Consider the following 20,364-nt stretch of genomic DNA (forward strand, 5'->3'; position numbering starts at 1 on the left):
GGTGAATATGGACATTATTAATCTTTAGCTATAAGTAATGACAATAATGATTCTATTTATAATAAGGCACCAGATGATCATGTCAGATTTGTAGTTTGGGGTTATTTTCAGCTGTGGGTTTAATCGAGTATTGTACAATAATACTCCAATACCACTTCATGGTATAAGGGTCATGAGCTTCAGAATTCTTGAAATACAAAATTTCTAGGTGAAATTAGACAAACTCAAATAGAAAACCTCGGTGTCAGGATTAGCGATGAGACAGCATACAATAGGATGCCAACATACTCACACTCACAAGGGATTCACACAAATACTGGGTTCTACACCACATGGCTGATTTGTGTCCACCCCGCCTAATCACTTATCCCTCAGATCAGCCCCCCACCCTCTTTCCTTGGTTATCAGGCCCCCCACATGATGTCAACCGGAAATAAAACTAGCTAACGATAGCACCAACATATTCATAGTTAGTTAGTGTAGGCATTTAATGTATTTCTTGTTGTTGTTTGTGCTTCTTCGGTCTCTCTCCCTCTTTTCTTCTGTTCCCCCATAAGCCTTCCCTGTTCGCTGCTTTCTCCTAATAAACGAGGTATGTTGAATGATCACAATGAAAGTATGTCATACTCCCATGTGATACATTAAAACTGTTCAGATCAGTCGGACACTCAGATCTCCATTATCCGTGTCAAGCAGCTAAACAGGACAGGTTAAAAAAAAACTTCTGATTTTCTGGTACATATTCATCAATAATATTTGTAGAAAAACTGCTGAAGGCTTGATTAGCAAATTATTGCTGTCAGTACGCCCAGTCCAATGGGAGCGAAGGAGTTAATTCCCTTTTCTGTAAGCTTTTTTTCACCAAAAATATAGACTATTACCATTTATAGTAGTTCCATTGTATGGTATACTTTTTATTCTGACATTTATATTATGTAGTGTGTGCAGTCTACAATTCAACAATCTCCCCACATCTTGATGCAACAGCTAGTTGGTCCTTGTATCTGTCACCTGCATAAAATTGGCCCCCCATTACATACAAAATGTGGGGGAAATAGTCTGGGTTTTTTTTGGTGCTTGTTTGTTTCATAAACCCTTTGTTTGTGCTGCTACCATTTTGCAGTTATTACAAATTATTTTTTAGGTCATCCAGAGTTCATTCCAGGAGGACATTTGGGCTTCAAAATTCCTGAAAGACAAAGTTTTTGAAAAGTTTCTGATTTTTTATTAACATATTCATCAATAATAGGTAATAAACTATTAAAGGCTTGATTAGCGAATGATCACTGACAGCCCTTCCAGTCAAAATGGATTGGATGTCTATTACCATCCAGTGGCAGTGATGGATGTAATACGCTGAGGTCCTGATTATTGATATTTCTTTTATTCGTTCCATTATATGGTCTTAGGTGCATAGTACATTGACATTGACTTTTTGAGGAAAAAGTATTTCTAATAGTAGTTTAATAAGCCATACTTACTACTACTCTCGGTACTCTTACTCCGCTACTTTGGGCTACACTAGCCTTTACAGTTTTCCTCTTTACCCTAAATATTAGATTTATTATTTGATTTTTTATTTTTTATTTTTTTGCCAGAGACACCAACAGTGGCGCTACCAGTTTCATCACTGAGATGTCGTAACAATAATCATACTGTATAACTCCAAAATACCAATCAGACTCAAGGTTGCCGTTCTATGATCACTCCGGCCTGTTCGATCACGTGGCTTCTGCAAAGCACTGTAAAAAATTAAGTATTTGACAGAGAGCACTGCCGTCAACATGACTCAAAAGCGTGGATTTTAACCTCCAAGTTTTTATTTGGCACTGATTGACCACGGAAAACCGGCGGTATGATCCTTTTAGTTTCATAATAGGAAATAAGTTTTCTCCGCTAGAGAGCACTCATGCTCTTTGGACGAATGATGCTTTTTTTTTTTCTCGCCAAATTCAAAGATCTTGTTTCATATTTTTTTTGCTTAATGTGGTTATGTAACAGGTTATAGCAATAAGCGGATTTTAAGGGGGGGCCAGGAGGCTTAGCCCTCCCTGGTGGCTGAAAAGTGTCATTGCATGTAATTGACTTTCTTACATATGTATAAAAGTTGTAAAGCAATAAAACTGCAACAAAAATAAATTAAATGAACAAAAAAAAACATTTTTATAATGGGTCGAAATTATTTTTCAAGCACCTTAGACAGTCATTTGCTTTGCATATACTTAAAATATATATATATATATATATATATATATATATATATATATATATTAGAGAAAAAATATTTTTAAAATGATTTTTTCTTTAATTGAAAATTTTTTTTTTTTTTATTGAAGCAACTTTTGGGGGGATTGAATGATTTAGACACAAATGTCCTAATCATTATATGGCCCAAACACAAAAAGGATTGCTTCAATCAAAGAAAACTTTTTCAATGAAAAATTAGTTGTTCAAATTTTTCAATCACAAATATTTTTTCGCATTCAAAAACTTTTTTCTATGATTGAAATTTTTCTTTTTTTGATTGAAGTGATTTTTCTTTTTGAAAATCTTCTTTTTTTTTTTTAAGCAACTTATTTTTTTGATTGAATAGAGAAAAATGTCCCAGCCAAAATGTGACACAAACACAAATCAACATTACTTCAATCAAAAAAAAAAACAAAACTTGACTTTAATAAAAAAAATAAAAATTAAAAATTAATCAAAGAAAAATAGCTTTCACATGCAGTTTTTGAGTTTCAAATGTATTTTTGCATTCAAACACATTTTTTTGATTAAGTGATTTTTTTTTTCCGGCTAAAAATAGATATTTTAATTCAAGAAAAAGTTTTTTTTGTATTGAAGCAACATTTTTTGATTGAATAATGAAGACACAAATCTACCTCCGTATGGCTCCGCCCAGGTGATACAATTTTTGACTGGGGTAACTACATTGGCATGACACCGGCGGGCGTACCAAATTCAATGGATGACGATCTTGGCGAAGAGTATGGCCTAAGCAGCCTGATTTAGAATTCCCCTCAAGAATGATGAGAAACAAAAAACGCTCATTGTCAATGTTCTTTGTCAATATTCTTGAGTTAATTTTATTGCTGACACTGTGTTTTGGGGTTATCAACATGTTGTGCTCCCCCTGCCCCAAAGTCAAACTCCACCTATGGTTATAGCCTTCTTTTACTTCAAAGTATAATAATGGCAATTCATATAGATAAAAAATACAGTGGTACCTTGACCTAGGATCGCTTCGACACACGATCTTTTCAACATCTGATGTAAAATTTGACTCGCCATTTGTTTCTACATCTGGCGACATGCTTGAAATACGACGATTTATGACAGCGCTGCAGTTTCTTTGTTTTGCTGTAAGACGGATGCACGGCGGATTTTCTTGTTTGAAAAATCAACATGGGCTCCAAGAATCTTAGTGCAGGTGGTGAAAAAAGGAAAAAGCCAATGCTTTCCGTTCAAATGAAGATGGAAACGATAGAAAAATATGAGCGTGATGTTTCTCACGAATATAAACCTAATTAATTGATATGCAAAATCAGGCATGCTCATTACGTCGATAGCAACGCTCGTGTGGGTAGCTCTCGGCATCCCAAAAACCAAAAAAAGTTTTCTTTTTATGTACATAGTTGAATATGATTATGTTGTGTGAGCAACATTTGAGGTAATGCAGCACCCATCTCTCTCTAAGCAGCTTCTTGTTCACGTTTTTCTGGTTCTATAGTTTCCAGTTCACTACATTTCTCACAATTTAATTAACATTAACAGTAGAAAGCACAAACAGAAGGACACTTCTCTCTAAGCAGCTTCCTAGTTTTGCAGGTTAGCAAGTTTACAGTTTAATGTTATGCTAACTCTGATGCAGGTCGGAATTCCAGTAGCAAAATTAGTGGTGTGTTTCCAACTTCCACTACACTGACATCTTTTAAAATGACTTTTTTTTTTTTTTTTTGCTGTTCCAGAAAACATGCACATTTGAACCAATCAGAGCAAACTATCTCTGCTGATCACATGTCAGTATGTCAGCCAATTGAACGGATAAATGAGTCCAGGCATTTTGTTGTGCTGCGTGCTTTCGCACATTGATGTGACTCATCAACATCAGACTCAGATAACTGCAGCAGCTGGGGAAATCTCCATGCCGTCCGTGGAATAAAATGAATAATAAATATCGGTGGAAATGGATTATGCTACACAAGCACTTTACTATGCTTGTTGTTAACACTTGTGTATGTAAATCTGATGTTGGTAGAATATTTTCTTCTTGGAGATGAAATGCATGTGTGGCAGCTTAGCATTTTTTATTTTATTTTTTTACATAGCGTTTTGACAGTTGCCGTCATATTTTCAGAATCAAAGCACTGTTCACCAGAACAGCATTCCGGCCCTGAATCTTATACAGGAACTGCGTTCCGGCCCTGAATCTTATACCGGAACTGCGTTCCTGACCGTTCTGGTCCACTTTCACCCCTGATTATGTGCATTCCGGTAATATGTTGAAACCAAACCTACACCCTAGCTTTTCACCCAGTACTTTTTTTACTAGTACTAGTACATATTTTGATGACTAGTTTCACTTGAGTTATATTATTTTGAAATAACGCTATACTCAAATAAAATTTTTGGCTCCTCTACCCACCTCTGCATATGGTGTACATTTTTTGTGACATCAATGTTATGTAGTGTGTGCAGTCTAAAATTCAATAATCTTCTCACGTCTTGATGCAACAACCAGTGGGTTCTTGTACCTCAGTTGTTTGCATATTCATTGCTATGCCAAAGTGGATTTGGACCAGGGAATGGGGGCGTGATCTATTTGCATGAAGCCACGTCGTGCAGGTCCCATCTCCTGCTTTAGGAAATAGTGTTGAGGTGGCTTCTCTCCCTCCCACTGCATTTAGGCTCTCTTGTTTGGGGCTGGAATGGCAAAGTTATTCCTGCGCAAATGGATTATTTCTCGAGACTCGATGTGACCTGTTGCAGCAATTACATTTTATAGTTTATGCTTTTTGAAGGCGCGTGTTGTTTGGTTTTTACGTGCAATTGAAGCTGGGAAGTCATCGGATAGAAGAAAATGTTTTGTGTTTTTTTTATAAGTGAAAAGTAACGATGGAGTAATCGGACACGCAGAGACATTGAACGCAGCACCGCGCCCTTTTTTGTCACCAAAGGTCCGTTCGTCTCATCCTTCCCAATTGCGTGCTTTTTTTGTGTGTGTACCTGGACAGAATGGCCCGCTTCGGAGACGACGTTCCGGTGTTGTTGAGCACCGGCGACGGGGGCTCGGAGCGCAACAGGAGCCGCGACGGAGCGGCCGCGTCCACAGGTGGCGTGTCCCCCGCAGCCTTCAAGCAGACCAAAGCGCAGCGTGCCCGCACTATGGCCTTGTATAATCCCATCCCCGTCCGGGAGAACTGCTTCACCGTCAACAGGTCTCTCTTCATTCTCGGGGAGGACAACGTGGTTCGCAAGTACGCCAAGAAAATCACTGAATGGCCATATCCTTTTTTTCATACTCAAAAAAAATAATAATGCCACTTTCCAAATGTAAACTGGTGCAAATTAAAAGACGATATCTCAATGCGTAAAATTCAGCGCCACCATCACCATTATCGCACCGGCCACTAAATTAGGCACACCTGCACAATGATGAGCTCCACTTATTGGAAAACAGTCTGATTTGGCAGAAAAACACAGACAAGACTGAAAAAGCAGTTTCTGCTCTTGGACTCCTCTTTAAAAGAAACTGCTGTATTTTAAGCCAGAACAACTGTTGTGTTTGATAGAACAATATCTGTATATGCTGCAATAGCAGCGCACTAAGCCCCCTAACTATTTTTAATTTGTCCGTTTTACCCTGGAGACCCCCGTTTATAGACGTCGCGAAACCGTTTTTGTGTCAACCCAGCCATAAAATGAAGGTAATTAATATATTTATTATCTAAAATGTCTGTCATTTTTAGTTTAGAATCATTAATTGGTTTAATATTTCCTTTGAAAAAAAAAAAAAGAAAAAAAAAACAACTTTAAAAAATCATTCACTCGCATATTTTAAACTTTTAAACAAATTACGTTGCAATGAAAAAAATGTGTCTGTAAAAAAGTCATGGACATCTACCTCATAACTAGGGTTGTTCCGATCATGTTTTTCTGCTCCCGATCCGATCCCGATCGTTTTAGTTTGAGTATCTGCCGATCCCGATATTTCCTGATCCGATTGCTTTTTTTTTTTGCTCCCGATTCAATTCTAATCATTCCCGATAATTTTTCCCGATCATATACATTTTGGCAATGCATTAAGAAAAAAATGAATAAAACTCAGACGAATATATATACATTCAACATACAGTACATAAGTACTGTATTTGTTTATTATGACAATAAATCCTCAAGATGGCTTTTACATTATTAACATTCTTTCTGTGAGAGGGATCCACGGATAGAAAGACTTGTAATTCTTAAAGGATAAATGTGACTTTGTATGTTGTGACTAAATATTGCCATCTAGTGTATTTGTTGAGCTTTCAGTAAATGATACTGCAGCCATTTAACTTCTGCCCAAATGCATGATGGGAAGTGCAACCATGCCTGTGCGTAGGGGCACCAATTGATATATTTTCTCTGTGTTGGGAAGTAACATAGGGTGTTAAGAAAATGATCAACTACTACCTTTCTTCCCCACATTGCCTCCCACGTTATTTTTAATTGCTGAAAGAGGTATTGTAAGGCTTTAGCCACATAAAAAATGACTCCAAAGGCTGTCAAAACTCTCTCTACTCATTATATGCTGCCTTTAAGCGCTATCTATAGGTAAAACGGCGTCTTTATAGATTGAACGCGACAATGCGTGAGTGGGTCATGCAGCGCATGCGATAATTACTCAACATGATTAAAAAAAATTAATTACCGCCGTTAACGCAAAAAATTTGATAGCCGTACTATAAGCCAAAACTACTCTGGATGAATGTAAGACATTTTGTCTGTAACGTTAAATACAATTAGAAAACGATTTAAATAAAATTTAAAAAATTAAAAAAGGCATGTCCGATATTTTTTTGCCGATTCCGATACTTTGAAAATGACGTGATCGATCGATCGGGATGCCGATCGATCGGGACATCTTTACTCATAACTATCGCTTAATTGTATTTTGTTGTTTTTTGTTTTCTCCGATATGTTAGATGATAAATAATGGATCCAAACAAAGAAAAAAAAAGGAGAAAAAAAAAACGTTTTAAAGGGTAAATATATGAAAGTGAAAATCTCAATTACTCTTTGATGTCTGCGATTTCTGCATCACGACCCTTGCTATTTTACCATGTTTCACCCATTAAATCCCCCCGAAATCCAGCTGTGGCCATTCAAAGATGTGTCTTGACACTCTGTGATAAATGCTACATGGAGTTTTGTTTAAAAGGGTAAATATATGAAGAAGGAACTCTCGACCACTCCTTGATGTCTGCGATTGCTGCATCGCGACCCTTGTTATATTACCATGTTCCACCCATAAAATCCCCAAAAAATCCAGCTGTGGCCATTCACAGCTCTGTCTTGACACTCAGTGATACATGCTACACGGAGTTTTTAGATCGAAACAAGGTAAGTACGCGATAATATATCTTTAAAGTCATGGCGTCTGTAATTCTGCTCTCGCGTGCTCTCGCCTCCAGATAGGGTTTTGCTGTTTAGATTTTTTTTTTTTTTTTTTTTTTTAAATGCCCTCCAGTTCAAAATTTTTCTTCCCCCAGAAAATTAAGATTTTAAGCTTTCCAATGATGTATCACACATACATATAGGACAATTTTGAAATTTGGCCAAATTGGGGGTCTCAGAGCGGAACTTCAAGTCACCTGTGTGTTTTCCGCAATATATCAAACATGTTCAGATTTACTGCGATATTAATGTAACAATATGTGCATTACTAAGCCAAACTGTCACTTTGTAAGATGCAACAGGACACGTAAAACCCAACGCGTAAATTTCAGCACCATGGATAGCGTGTGGTGGTCAATTTATTAGGTACAACTGCACGATAATTTTTTTTTTAAATCTGCTTTTTAGGACACAATAATAGTTTTACTCAAGTGAATATTAAAATGGGGCTTCGCAACCATATAGTAAAATTCCTCTTTTTTTTGTATTTATTTTTTTTGAATGGCGTTTTTTTCGGCCCAAACGGTTTGACCGACCGTCACTGTCCAAATATCAAAATGACCGGAATTTTCGTGCAACGCAGGAAATTTTTCGAAGACCCCCTCAAAATGTTCCGTTTGCCCATAAACGTGATTTTTGTGAGAAAAAAAAAAAAAATTCAAAACGCTACTTGTCCTACAATTTTTGACCAAATCGCATAATTTACACATAAAAAATTCCAGGAGGATAAACGGCATAAAAGTTGCATATAGAATTTGGCAAAAATGTACAGTTCCCCAGAAATTTGCCAAAAACTGTCCCATTCATTTCTAATGGGATGCCATTGACAGCGATGTACGTCCAAATTTCCCATTCATTTTCAACGGCAGGAAAACAGGTTCTTGTGATTTTTGACCATTTACCATTGCAGCTCATTGACATTTTGTGACCTGATATCCACAGGTCGTGTCCCCGAAATGTCCCCAAATCAACAGGCAGTGACCGAAAATCAACAGGAAATGACCCCGAAATGTCCCTAAATTAATAGGAAGTGACCTCATATCAACAGGACGTGTCCCCCAAATGGATATACACAGGAAATGTCCCTAGATTAACAGAAAGTAACCTGATATCAACAGAACGTGTCCCCGAAATGTCCTCAAATCCACAGGAAGTGACCTGGTTGATCTGTATCTCCCACAGGAGATAATTTCTCGTAATTTCTCCAGGAATTGTAGTTTCTAGTATTGAATTTTTTTATTATTATATTCTAGTATTTATGTGCTTCACAGTGCTTGTAATTTTCAGTGGTGAAGGTGGTGTTAGTCAAGGATATTGAATTTGATTACATTGACACGTCATGATTGGATGATAGTATGGGTGTAACGATACATTGCCCTGAATTGATATATCTATTTGTAACCAACAATTGAATCTAATTGATTGAAATGCAAAACCTCGATCAATGGCGCCAACTTTAACCCTTTCAGGGACAGTGGTCACTACAATGGACGGCTATTCAAAAGTTGACACTTAAGACCTTTAACCTTTTATAGGGCTAGTAACTATTTTTGGTCATTTCTAGTATAAATACATTTATAAATAGATACAATGCTGATAAAAACTGCATTAATGAAAGTGAATGAAAACAGAAATACACTATGATTTAGTGCTGCAATGATTAATCGATTAACTCGAGTATTTCAAAAAAGCTTCGAATAAAATTTTGCTGCTTCGAGTGTTCGTTTAATTAGAGTGGCGTTGTAATGGTTTGTTTTGAAAATGTCTGCATTTAGTTTCATTGATTAGGTGATTTGGGTGGATACACTGCCCTCTAGTGGCAACAGTGAAAATGACATTACTCATTTAAAATGGCTGAATCCAGCTGCTCCCTGTTAAGACCAACAAGAGGTAAGTTTTTGTTTGAGCTAATGTTTTTTTTTTTTTTTTTTTTTTTTTTTTTTTTTTTTTTTTCTTTCATTTGTAATTTAGTTTATGGGTATATTTAGGCGTTTTTTGTGGGAATTTGTGTGTTTGAATGATTTGTTAAGAGCATTGTAGGGCTGTCAAACGATTAACATTTTTAATCGAGTTAATCATTGCTTAAAAATCAATTAATCGTAATTAATCGCAATTCAAACCATCAATAAAATATGCCATATTTTTCTGTAAATTATCGTTGGAATGGAAAGATAAGACACAAGACGGATATATACATTCAACATACTGTACATAAGTACTGTATTTGTTTATTATAACAATAAATCAACAAGATGGCATTAATATTATTAACATTCTGATAAAGCGATCCATGGATAGAAAGAACTGTAGTTCCTAAAACATAAATGTTAGTACAAGTTATGGAAATTTTATATTAAAACCCCTCTTAATGTTTTCGTTTTAATAAAATTTGTAAAATTTTCAATCAAAAAAATAAAGTAGTAGCTCGCCATTGTTGATGTCAATAATTACCCAATGCTCATGGGTGCTGAAACCCATAAAATCAGTCGCACCAAAGCGCCAGCAGAGGGCGACAAAACAGAAAAAAACACAACAAGTGGATATGACACTAGTGTCATGTTAATCTGTTTGAGCGGGGCATGTGCGTTAAATGTATCAAATATTTTAACGTTATTAATTTAAAAAATTAATTACCGCCCTTTAACACGATAATTTTGACAGCCCTAAAAACTCCGTTAACTTTTTAAAGCATTTTAGCAAGCGGACGTTTGCTATGCAAGTTAGCCAATTGTTCTTTTGTTGTACTTAGAGCCACATTTATTTTTTGTTTTTTATACTGTTCGCTTCATAAATTCACTTATTTTATTTTTAAATTAAAGTGCAATACTGCGTAGAAACACTCGGGAATTTTATTTTGTATTCGCATTTAATGCTCTTTTGAAAGTGCAATTTTAGCAAGCATTTGTTTTACATGTCCTAAAATTTATTCTGCAACTCATTAAATGTTCCTAATCCGAGGACTCGATTATTCGAACCAACAAGTTGATTGATTAAGCGACTACTAAAATAATCAATAGCTGCAGCCCTACTATGGTTACAGCCCCAAGTACCACTGTATACCAGTATATATTTTTCATAGTATTTAACTTAATACATGTTTTATTGGCGATAGACATTCGACCCATATAATCTGGGAGAACTGGGCATGAATGATCATCTTTCGGTCATATTGACGGCGCAAGATATCCAATCCATTTTGGCTGGGAGGGGCAAATGAACTTTTATTCATTTGCCCCTCCCATTCTGAATAGATTTGACGTGTCGCATCGTCAATGGCAACCTGAGAGTTCAATGAATTGCGTAACATCTCAACTTGTGCTTCATGTGCTTGTGTGGATCCTCTTTGTGGATTTGGACAGTTTCCATGTCAACAATGTCTCTAAACAGTTATTCGACTTTCCAAATAGTTGTTGATTAATTTGCTAATCGATCAATTGTCAATTCGTCATGACAGCCCAAGCATACAGTGCGTCAAAAACTGCATATAATGAAACACATTGTTGTAACACTGCTTAGAACTATGTACTGTTCTATACTGTAAATGAAGTGAATTTGCTGTTTTACATTTGCCATCACATGGTAATCGGCATTATTGCTGTGTGTGTGTGTTTGTGTGTGTGTGCGTGTGTGCGAGTGTGTGTCGGTTTCTGATGCGGCTCACCAGGTGTCCGAGCCAGGTGTGGCTTATACGCTATTGTTGTGTTCAATTCAACAGCCTTGTAAATAACTGGATGGCCCACTGCTGGCTTACAAAAAACTACAGTCTTTTGTGAACTGGCATCCTTTGTTGTTTCCTCTATATTTGCTCTTTCGTTGGAGTTATTAAAAACACAGTTATGATGAAATTTAATGAACAGGCGTTGACGTAAATGGTTTAGACTTCTGACTATTGTTTTATGAACTAATACCAGGATTTGCGTCATCACAATACAACTGATTTTAAACTAAAGTGCTGTGTGCTGTAATGACAGGAAGTGAAGCCAGGCTAATATGCAGGTTAGTGTGCTGTCCAGGAGGAAGTGTCCTGTTACATCTAATCAGCTCTCCTGTGCATGATAAACAGATACTAAGAAGAATTTTATGTATTGATATCTGATCGCCATGTCATTTGCTATTGCAACAAATCGTAACTCATTGTGTTATATTGTTAGCTAATGCAGCTGCTGAACAATATGTGCTTTAAATATATATGTGCTCTAGTCAGTGAACCAACTGAAACAGACATTGTCAAGTAGATGCAAAACCAAGTATGTGCACAGTTTACCATCAAATCCAATTTTATCTAATGGCTTCATTCAAATGAAAAGTTCATTCTCTCATGAGCCATACAGTTACTGTAAGTGCAAAGAAACACATACTGTCCAATATTGTACGTAGATGAGTAATTAAAATCCGCTATATAGGTAAATAATAGGGCTGTCAAACGATTAAATTTTTTAATCGAGTTAATTACAGCTTAAAAATTAATCGTAATTAATCGCAATTTAAACCATCTATAAAATATGCCATATTTTTCTGTAAATTAATGTTGAAATGGAAAGATACGACACAAGATGGATATATACATTCAACATACGGTACATAAGTACTGTATTTGTTTATTATAACAATAAATCAACAAGATGGCATTAACATTATTAACATTCTGTTTAAGCGATCCATGGATAGAAAGACTTGTAGTTCTTAAAAGATAAATGTTAGTACAAGTTATAGAAATTTTATTTTAAAACCCCTCTTAATGTTTTCGTTTTAATAAAATTTGTAAAATTTTCTATCAAAAAATAAACTAGTAGCCCACCATTGTTGATGTCAATAATTACCTACACAATGCTCATGGGTGCTGAAGCCTATAAAATCAGTCGCACCCAAGCGCCAGCAGAGGGTGACAAAACTCCAAAAAACACAACAAGTGGACATTGCACTGTACTGTCATTTTAATCTGTTTGAGCTGGGCGTGTGTGTTAATTGCGTCAAATATTTTAACGTGATTAATTCAAATTAATTACCGCCCGTTAACGAGATAATTTTGACAGCCCTAGTAAATAACAAAACATACATATATTAATGTGAACACAGTAGAGGTTACCTGACTGTAAGACAAGGCCCAAATTTCACAAAATTTAACAAAACATAGGCATGTGCCGGTACGATATTCTGACAGTATGATAACCGTAAGCCAAAATATCACAGTTTCATGGTCTCACGGTATTGCAATTACAGCTCTAACATGTGTTACTTTGAGATGTCTGGGTTTTAGAAAAAAGTTTTTCCATTGAACAGGATTTTCATTTTTTAAAACATATTAGCAAATTGTACATAAGTATAATGTTAAGTTAAAATAATTTTTTAAAAATTACAAAATATTCTACATAAATTTTTTAAAAAATGCAGTCCTTTAGGTTAGCGTACAGCAGGGTTCACTAAATCCGGACCTCACTGCCACTTTTCCTGTCATGTTTTCCACGTCTCTCTTCCCTAACACACCTGAATCAAATGATTATGTCATCAGCAACCTCTCTAGAAGCCTGGTAATGATCCTGATTATTTTGATTCAGGTGTGTTGGAGGAGGGAGACATGGAAAATACGACAGGAAAAGTGGCACTGAGGTCCGGATTTAGTGAACCCTGGTGTACAGCAACAGCCACAGCTCGACATTATTACCATCAAAACAAACCCAAAAAAATATTTTTCATAAAAAGCACGTGTGTATGACTCGTATAATGTTTACATTATACACACACGCTTTCTCAAAAAAGACAGTTGTCAGAGAGAAAAAAACACATTTTAACACCGCTAGACACACTAAACACGCTGGAGTTAACTCTCGTAGCTGGTGGAAAATGTTCATGAGTGTGTTTACTAACCTTTAATTTTGTAGAAATTCGAAATCATATTGGAGGTATTGCCTCCTCGGCAGCTACCCTCTGCAAACATGTTTTACATGTTGGTTGGCCCTCCTCTTCTAAGCCACAGCAGTCTGTAACTTTTCTGTAGCCGAAGTATTCCCATAACAGAGATTTAGTTTTTTTCAATGGGGGGGGGAGAGTTCCGGTGTTGCACCTCCTCCAGCCATCGTGTAGCACAGCTGACTCACTGACACTGAGCAACAACTGGTGGGGGAGGGTTGAGCCTTACAGTTGCAACCGAGGGATTTCTCCATGCATTTTTGGCACATAAAAAATAGATAATACCTTAGGGACGGTATGACGGAAAATTTTTGAAACCTTGACGTTTTCATACCATTGTATACCTTGAAACAGGTAATCGGCACATATCTACATAGCATATACAAGGCATCCTTGACTATGAGTCGCAAGTGTCCATGTTCTAATATGGGATATTTACATAGGGAGATGTATCACAGAAATCTGCCTGATCAAAAGTCTGTTTATTAACCAAATTAACATATTGACATACCGTATTTTTCGGACTACAAGTCGCACCTGGGTATAAGTCGCACAAGCCATAAAATGCCCAACGAAGAGAAAAAAAAACATGAGTCGCACCGGAGTATTAGTCGCAGTTTTGGGGGAAACTTACTTGATAAAATCCAACACATAGAACAGATATGTCATCTTTAAAGGCAATTTCATATAAAAATACAATAAAGAACAACATGCTGAATAAATGTACAGTGTAAAGTGCATGAACAACGAAATGCAAATATATTGTCCTCACCAGGACGCTATGGCTCGGTCCTGGCTATACAGCGAACTCCCAAAAGACAATGCTGGACGTCCGTATAATTTGCTGAATCAATTTGGTCCTCGACAGCAAACAGGTTCGCATCAACGTAAATAAATGATAATTAGGTACTATTACAGCAATAACGTAACAGGTTAGCATGCGTTCGCTAGCATTAGCACATCGTTCAAACAATCACACAACTAGCTCTAAGTGTCCGATCGCGGGTGGAAAACACACAACAACAACAGAAAAGATGATACACGCAGGCGTTGCCTCCGTAGAGATATTTTAAAAGATAAACAATGAACGTAGGTTCGCAGCCCTCTTTCTCTCGCTAACTCGCCCACTCACTCACTCACTCAGAGCTACGTAGCTGTCAGACTTCTTCTGGCCCCCACGTGAGTGTGAAAGCGCCACAAACTAAATGCATCCATTTCAATATAAAAAAGTCAATAATACAATTGAACATACATTGCCAAAGGCAGAATGCGAACGTGGCCATAGCTATTAAGAGTTATTCAGATAACTATAGCATAAGAACATGCTAACAAGTTTACAAAATCATCAGTGTCACTCCAAAACACCAAAATAACATGTGAAATTATATCATAATGTGTTAATAATTTCACACCTAAGTCACTTCTGAGTATAAGTCTCACCCCCAGCCAAAATATGAAAAAAAAAGTGACTTATAGTCCGAAAAATACGGTACTATGTTGTGTCATTCATATGCAGCGATCTGTCTGGGGAGCTGTAGACCACAAGTCCCACTTGTGTTCTCTGCGGCAGTCTGAAACTGTAAAAACACTAACACTTAAAAAAAAAAGCAGGTTATTACATTTGTGAAGAAGAAAAAAATAAAATCCACATTACCTTGACTTCTTAGCTTGCAGTGGAGTCCTCCCTGTAGGGCTTGATGAACTGGATTAGGCGCTAGCCTAGAAGTTTCATCGTAGTACACTGTGGCTTTGTCATTTACATGTGTTTAGTCACTCATGGCTAGTCTTAAACTATTCTTCTATAATAGCATCAAGCATCAGTCAGCAAACAAGTCCTCTGAGTGGTCGACTAACAAGTAGCGTTGTGTTAGTGCTAGCATAGCCTCTTGTAGCAAACGTTGGATAACTATCCTTTTTAAATCCGTCTCACTACCCATAGTTAATTTTAAATCGTTCTTCTGCAACGGTGCATAGCATCAGATGCAGCCCTTTTCATCTATAAAATCCCCAGAGTTTTTGACAAAGTCTGACACAAGCTTTTCGGCGTTAGTAACCAAAAGTCATGTCCATTCCTTTAAAATATGTCCAACCATCATGGTTAGCCTTAAATGGTTCTTCTATAATGGCATCAAGTGTCTTCTGTTGACAACAAGTCAGTATGTACACGGAAAACAAACTTGAAATTTTTGGAATGCTGTCAGAAGCTAAGGATTAGTTTGTGTTGGAGAATATTTTTCCAAGCACACGCGGCTACACACAGAAACTCCACAGTGCTGTTTTCATGGAACACTCATGCTAACTGGTAGAGACTTTGAACGCAACCCAAGTGGCAACGTCCCCTGTTGTGAGATGAGGCTAAATTAATGATTTTCATTTTTAATTATAAAGCATGAAGCTTGTTTAACCCCCAGACCTCCCCCCAAATAAATCAATAAATAGGCTGCTTCATCATTAAAGCCGCATGTTTGAAATCGAGAGAAGAATGTAGCAGCTTATAGTCTGAGTATACAGTGTATCACAAAAGTGAGTACACCCCTCGCATTTCTGCAGATATTTAGGTATATCTTTTCATGGGACAACACTGACAAAATGACACTTTGACACAATGAAAAGTAGTCTTTGTGCAGCTTATATAATAGATTTAATTTATTTCCCCCTCCAAATAACACAAAATATTAATTAATATCTAATTAATTAATACTTCATATCTAATCTAATTAATATCTAAACCTCTGGCAACAAAAGTGAGTACACCCCTTAGAAACTACGTACATCCCTAAATGTCCAAATTGAGTACTGCTTGTCATTTTGGGGTGGGGTGGCGTGGCGCAGTGGTAGGGTAGTTGTCCCCCATCCCAGAGGTTGTGGGTTCAATTCTCCGCCCTGATGAACTCGTCTAAGTGTCCTTGAGCAAGACACTGAACCCCACATTGCTCCTGGTGCTGTGTCACCAGTAGGTGGATGGCGCCTTGAAAGGTGGAAAAGCGCTATATGAGTTTAACACCATTTACCATTTTCCCTCCAAAATGTCATGTGACTCGTTATAGGAGTATTGTCAGCATTGCTGCAGAGATTGAAGGGGGAGGTCAGCCTGTTAGTGCTCAGACCATACGCCGCACTCTACATCAAATTGGTGTGCATGGCTGTCACCCCAGGAGGAAGCCTCTTCTGAAGACTGTACACAAGAAAGCCCGCCCGTCTAATCAGACCATAGGACATGGTTCCAGTAATCCACGTGCTTTGTTGACATGTCTTCAGCAAACTGTTTGCGGGCTTTCTTGCTGACAGCACTCCTGTAACGAGTCACATGACATTTTGGAGGGGAAATGACAAGCAGTACTCAATTTGGACATTTAGGCATGTATGTACGTAGTTTTTAAGGGGCGTACTCACTTTTGTTGCCTGGTGTTTGGATATTAATGGCCATATTTTGCATTATTTTGAGGGGAAAATGAATTAACTTTATTATATATGTTGCACTCAGACTACTTTTCATTGTGTCAAGGTATCATTTTGTCAGTGTTGTCGCATGAAAAGATGTACTTAAATATCTGCAGAAATGCAAGGGGTGTACTCACTGTTGTGAGGCACTGTTAGTATCATGTCCAGCCAAACTATGAAAAAGAGTGATTTGTAGTAAAATACAATAATTTTATCCTTAACTTATTTACTAAATTGGTAGATTCATTGATCAAACACCTGGTGTGAATTTCATATTTCATCTCTTGTTAGAATAAAAAGTTGTGCAAAAGGTATGCTACCTATCTCAAAAATGTAGGTAGCATAAAATAATTTATTTACTGGGAATTTAGATCAAAATGTATGTGGTTAAAATTGCACAAGCAAATGCGCACATACAGTCTCTTCAGTAAATCTCCTAAAGGTCAACTGTGTGTTCACACGAGCATCATTCGCCTCTCCATGAGTGGATTTTTTAATTGGAGTGCTCGTTCAATATGATAGCTTGATCTATTCAGCATAAAAAACGCATATGAGAACATATCTACAGTATTAGAGAACTCTGTCTGGTTGCAAGGACTGACACATGGCAAGTTAGGGTTTGAGGAAGCACGGAGCGGAAGTAGCACTAACGAAACACCCGGGACGAGTTTAGCGTTGAAGGCCGAAGGAAGACTGGCAGCTGTTCCTCCTTTTTGATCCCCACTGAGTCCCCCTGAAGCGGGAAGTATCCCATTGAGAGGCTACACCTTTAAATAATTCATAGTAGTAATATTGATATCAAGCTTTGCTGTTCTTAGATTTTTTACTATTGACACTAGTTGAGTCACTCCAGAGTTGGAGGATTTTGGAATCAAAATTCTTTAAAAAAAAAAAAAAGCCTTCTCTACTTTTCTGGGAAATATTATTCAATCATAGGTAATAAACTATTAAAGGCTTGACTGGCTCATCAGTCTGTTCAATGGTATTTTTGGCATTTTTATTTCATGATTTATTTTGTATTTATACAGTATTATTTAACATCAGCACAGTAACAAGGTTGGAAAATTCTGATTAGTAGAAGATAGCTATTTGGCTAGCCGTTTAGCTAGCTGCTACTGCTTACCAGAGGACAAACTTATGTATGTATGTATGTATGTGTGTGTATATATATATACACGCATATATTAGGGCTGCAGCTATTGATTATTTTATTAGTCGATTAATAGATGAACTAGTTAGCTTGAATAATCGAGTAATTGGATAAGGGACATAAAAAATTTAAATACCTGAGCTGAGCCTTAAATGGTATAAATACTAAATAGATAAATGACGGTGGCCAAGTGGTTACCACATCCGCCTCACAGTTCTGAGATCAAGAGTACAATCCCGGGCCATGGCCTTCCTGTGTGTGTTTTCTCCGGGTACTCGGGTTTTCTCCTACATCCCAAAAAATGCATGGTAGGCTGATTGAACACTCTAAATTGTCCATAGGTATGAGTATGTGCGTGAATGGTTGTTTGTCTCATTGTGCCCTGTGATTGGCTGGCAACCAATTCAAGGTGTACCCTGCGTCCTGCCCATAGTTAGCCGAAATAGGCTCCAGCACCCTCCACGACCCTCGTGAGGATTAGCTGCGTGGAAAATGAATGAATGAACGAATAAATGAGGATCTATGTACATCAAAAGAACAAGTGGCTACCTGCCGTAGCAATAGTCCGCTAGCTCAAATGCTATAAAATGCTAACATTTTTTTTTACAATGCTCTTAACAAATTGTTAAAAACAAAAATTCCCACAAAAAATGGCTAAATATACCTATAAACTAAATTAAGAATGCATTAAAAAGCATTAGCTCAAACAAAAACTTAGTTTATGTTGGTCTTAACAGGGAGCAGTTGGATTCAGCCATGTGAAATGAGTTATTTTCACTGTTGCCACTAAAGTGCAGTGTATCTACCCAAATCAATAAAACCGAATGCAAACACTTTCAAAACAAACCATTACAACGCCACTTTAATTAAACGAATACTTGAAGCAGTTAAATGTAGTTTGAATCTTTTTTCTAATCGAATTATTCGAGTGAATCGATTAATCATTGCAGCACTGATATACATACTGTGTATGTATACATATTTTATTGTCTTATTCTGGTCATCTGTATAACACGGTTGCATGAGGTAGGGTGATACATTTAAACAAAGCCAAATATTTTGTAAAAATATGAGAAATAGAAACAAGGACATTAATTTTCTCTTCCATGCTTTTTAAAACTAATGATTTCAACTCCAGCGTATCTCATGGTCCACTGTTTTCCTATTCCTCTACCCTGATAAAAAGCTGGTAACAGTGTTGTGTGCATGTTGTGGGACACACGTTCCACAAATGAAATCGATCACGTCATTTTCAAAGTATCAGAATCGGCAAAAAAATATAGGACATGCCTTTTTTAAATATATATATTTTTTTTAATTAAATCGTTTTCTAATTGTACTGTATTTAACGTTACAGACGAAATGTCTTACACTCATCCAGAGTGTTTAGTTTTGGCTTTACATAGGGCTATCAAATTTATCGCGTTGATGCTGGTATTTATTTTTTTTTAATTAATCATGTTAAAATATTTAACGCAATTAACGCATGCGCTGCACGACCCACTCGCGCATTGTCGCGTTCAATCTATATTGGCGCCGTTTTACCTATATATCGAGCTAAACAGCAGCGTACAATGAGTACAGAGAATTTTTGCAGCTTTTGGAGCCTTCTAGTAATTGGCTAAAGCCTTAATATCCCTCTCTCAACAATTAGAAATATCGTGGGAAGCAATGTGGGGAAGCAAGGTAGTAGTTGATCTTTTTCTTAACACCCTATGTTATTTCCCAACGCAGAGAAGATATATCAATTGGTGCCACTACGCACAGTCATGGTTGCACTTCCCATATCAGTTAAATGGCTACAGTATCATTTACTGAAAGCTCAACAAATACACTAGATGGCAATACAGTGGTACCTCTACATACGAAGTTAATCCGTTCCAGGACCTTGTTTGTAAGTCGAAATGGTCGTATGTCGAGCAGGATTTTCCCATAGGAATACATTATAATTCCATTAATTCGTTCCACAGCCCAAAAACCTGCACTAAATCCTTAAAAAATACTGCTGGTACTATTACAAATGGCAATTACATATAGCAAAACAAATAAATAATAAATAAAAATCGGATTAATAATATAATAATAATAATAATTCCTGTAATAGTGTAACGAAACGGGTTCTAATAAGGCGGACATTTTTTTCTGTACCTGAAGGCACCGCGGGGCTGACGTGACAAAGAGGGAGGGGAGCGGGTGAGAGTTTACTT

General features: G+C 36.9%; 1 protein-coding gene across 1 annotated transcript in view; it reads left to right on the forward strand.

Annotated features, from left to right (window-relative positions):
- Nucleotides 1–20,364, forward strand: part of LOC130918675 (voltage-dependent R-type calcium channel subunit alpha-1E) — a 312,447-nt gene that overhangs the window by 89,635 nt on the left and 202,448 nt on the right. Inside the window, exon 3 of the mRNA XM_057840588.1 lies at nucleotides 5,235–5,503. Coding sequence (XP_057696571.1) covers nucleotides 5,235–5,503 — 269 coding nt within the window. The remainder of the gene's footprint in view (nucleotides 1–5,234; nucleotides 5,504–20,364) is intronic.

Source organism: Corythoichthys intestinalis, chromosome 7, assembly GCF_030265065.1.
Source record: "Corythoichthys intestinalis isolate RoL2023-P3 chromosome 7, ASM3026506v1, whole genome shotgun sequence".
In the NCBI taxonomy this organism is placed as follows: domain Eukaryota; kingdom Metazoa; phylum Chordata; class Actinopteri; order Syngnathiformes; family Syngnathidae; genus Corythoichthys; species Corythoichthys intestinalis.